Source organism: Emys orbicularis, chromosome 20, assembly GCF_028017835.1.
Source record: "Emys orbicularis isolate rEmyOrb1 chromosome 20, rEmyOrb1.hap1, whole genome shotgun sequence".
Classification (NCBI taxonomy): domain Eukaryota; kingdom Metazoa; phylum Chordata; order Testudines; family Emydidae; genus Emys; species Emys orbicularis.
Window position 1 is genome coordinate 2,030,544 of NC_088702.1, and position 3,270 is coordinate 2,033,813.

Consider the following 3,270-nt stretch of genomic DNA (forward strand, 5'->3'; position numbering starts at 1 on the left):
CCTAACCCCTCTGACCATCCTTCCTTTGCTAGACCTTGGCTACAGGAGTCTGGCTTTGTGAACAGAGCACTGGACTGGGAGTCGGGAGAACTGGGTTTTATTCCCAGCTCTGCTGCTGGCCTGTTGAATGACCGTGGGCTAGTCACTTCACCTCTCTGTGCCTCAGTTTCTCCATCTGTAAACTGGGGAGAATGACACTGCCCTCCTTAGTAAAGTGCTTTAAGACCTACTGATGAAAAGTGCTGGATGAGAGGTAAGGCTTAGTATTAATGTGGCGTGAGGTGGTGCAAAAGCCGCCTTCTGGCCCGTCTGCGAATGGGATTTCCAGCTGTGGTGAACTGTCAATAAGGAACGGAGGAGGAAGCGACAGCAGGTGCCGTGAAGCAGTGTGAGTTTTAATGCGTAAGAAGTGGAGTATACAATGTGCAGAATGAAATAATGCAAAGTACAGAGAATACACTTTCAGGTTTCCAGTCATATACCAGAGCTACGAAGTCGACTGGCACTTCCCTCTGAGGTAAGTCACTTCACTCAAGATGCTCTTTCTTTGTTGCAGCTGTAGAGTTGGGCAATCAAGTTCTGTTTTTTCCGCCATTTTAAGCTCCTTGTTTTACCCCCTGTGGGCTTCATATAGGACAAAGCCCAATATACGCACAGAATTAAAAACAGCTTCTGCACAAAACATCTTCTGTAGCCAAGTTAACAAGCAAAAACAAATGGTACATATTCTTAGAAAGGCTAGAATATACAGGGCCGAATTCTCATGACACTAAGGCTATTTTACACCCTCTGGTCCTTGAAGGGATCTTGTGGTGTGTGTAAACACAACATAGGCCCACCTTAGGGCCCTAACCTCCTTGACACTGGCAGAGCGGTTGTCAAAGTGCCTTAGTGTAACGGACTCAAGCCCACTGTGTTAATAATAAAAGGAGCAAATAGCTATTGTTCCACTACAGTAAATAGTCGTAAATCTAAGGTAAAGGATAGCATGGTAAAGAGTGATGGCCCTATTCTTCAGCAGCACTGAGCACCCACTCTCGTTGGCTTCAACTGACATTGTAGGAGCTCAGCAGGTCTGAAGGCCATGCCCATAAACTCAGCTGTGAATCTGTGTCTAGCTTTTTCATTTCCCGGTTGGCTTTTGTTCTGTGGCCGATGCTTCTGGGTTTAGCATGGCCCACAGTTTCCATAGCCCCATGTGTTGGGCCACTGGGGAGCATAAGGGTATGGGTATTTGGGAAAAGACGGCACATATGTTGGGCCACATGCCTGAGGGTATCCCGTAACATAGGGATGCACATATGGTGGAGCGCATGGATTCCATCTCTCGGGGAATGGCTGAGGGTGTATTAAACCATACGGCTCATGATACCTCGTGTCACATGGCGTCGAGCATTTCACACCCGCTGGCTTGGAAAATTTGGGGTAATACTGCGCTGGGTGTCTCTGGGCATGTGGCTCAAAACACTTGGTAGCACATGGGACCGAGGGCTTCCCAGCACATGGGTCTCTGCACTTGGTAGTGCACGGTGATGGGTGTTTCACAGCACATGGCTCTGCGCACTTGGTAACGTGAGGAGCTGGGCCTTTACCCACGCAGGGTTTGGCGTGCGGTATGAGGCGTGTCGTTGAGTAGGGTGTGTAGTTCCGTTGCTTGTACTGGTATGCAAAGTAAGACATCTTCCTGTGGAGTAGGTCAGCCTGAAACACACCGGAAGGAATAGAGTACAACACAACAGAACCAATAGGTTAAGAGGCTTCAAGCTCAGATCCTATGATGGAGGTCACGTAAGAACCTCGGGGGTACACAGACTGGTATATCTGACCGTGATTAAATAGATATAGAAGGAAGGGAGACAGGCAGGTAGGCGAAGGGCAAAGAGAGCACATTTAAGGGCACACTTATATCTGTAAAGCCTTCACTGATAACCTTTCCTAGAGATCACCACTGCTTGCACCATCTCCAACCCTCTGCCTCTCTTGTCTTCCCACTCTGTTTCTTGAGCCTGCTCCTTTGCAACTCCTAACCCTTTTCTTTATAGCTTCAGCCACTAATAAATGTATTACCTACTGCTTGCATGGCAACATGCTTGTTCACTGCTATGTGGAGCCATTAGTCCTCACAACAGCGGTGTTATAGCTAGTTATTATCCCTATTTTATAAAGGGGAAAACTGAGGCCCAGAAGCGTCTTGCCCAGGGTTGCTTAGTGAGCCAGTGGGAGAACTGAGACTAAAACCCAGGCACGTAGAGTTGTTTAATCCTATTACGTATAATTTGCATCCCAGCAGTGCCTAGAGTTCCCAATTGAGAGGCAGTATTGTCTAGTGGCTAGAGCACTGGACCCCCAATGAAGACCTAGGTTTCATTCCCAGGTTTGCCACTAGGCTGCTAGGTGACTGTAATTATCACTTCACTGCTTCCTGCCTCGGTTTCACCATCTATAAAATGGGCATAACGATCTAGACCTCCTTGTAAAGTGCTTTGAGATCTACTGATGAAAAGAGCTATAGACAAGCTGGGTGTTATTACTATGCTGAGCACTATACACACACAATAAGAGAAGGTCCTGGCTTTGAATAATTTACACTCTAGACAAAACAGAGGAAAATTTATCCCCAATTTGCACCTGAGGCACTGAGGCACAGGGAAATTAAGGGCCAGATTATTACTCCATCTGAGCATACTGAGCAGTGAGTTTCTTGGAAAACCTGGCCCTAGCTGATCTGCCCAAGGACATGCATGAAATCTTAGCAGAGGCAAGAACTGAACTTGGATTTCCTGTCCCAATCCAGTTTTTCAGCTCCAAGGTCCTTGTTCCATTGTTAGTGCACTATGCTATAATGCCTTGTCTTTTTGTCTCTCTTCTGCTCTGCCCTGCAATGCCTTAGAATTGTTCTAATAAAGCCACAGAAGAGAGCAAAGGCCAACAAGTAGGTTAAAGAAGCAAACACTCAATCTAGAATATTTCTATTATGGACAGCTGGTATTTTCACACCAGGATATGGTGGTGACAATTTTAATAATGCTACTTTCCTAATTCAAATTTAACCTTTGCTTGCAAACTAGTTCTGTCTAGCATCATAGAGCTGCACTTTGGTTTCCAGATCTTACTTCATTAGCAAGTATTGCTGACTTGTAACAGAAGATATTCTTTTGTGAAAACAAAACCCAAATGGGCCAGATCCTCAGCTGCTGAAAATGAACGCAGCTGAGTTGGTTTTTCAAAGGAGCAGCTGAGGACCTGGCCCTAAAATTGCTAACTTATATG

General features: G+C 46.1%; 1 protein-coding gene across 1 annotated transcript; it reads right to left on the reverse strand.

Annotated features, from left to right (window-relative positions):
• Positions 1–1,167: 1,167 nt before the first annotated feature.
• LOC135892181 (cornifin-B-like) lies at positions 1,168–1,680 on the reverse strand. The gene has a single exon (XM_065419892.1). The coding sequence runs from the start codon at positions 1,678–1,680 to the stop codon at positions 1,168–1,170; it is 513 nt and encodes a 170-aa protein (XP_065275964.1).
• Between the last annotated feature and the right edge of the window lie 1,590 nt (positions 1,681–3,270).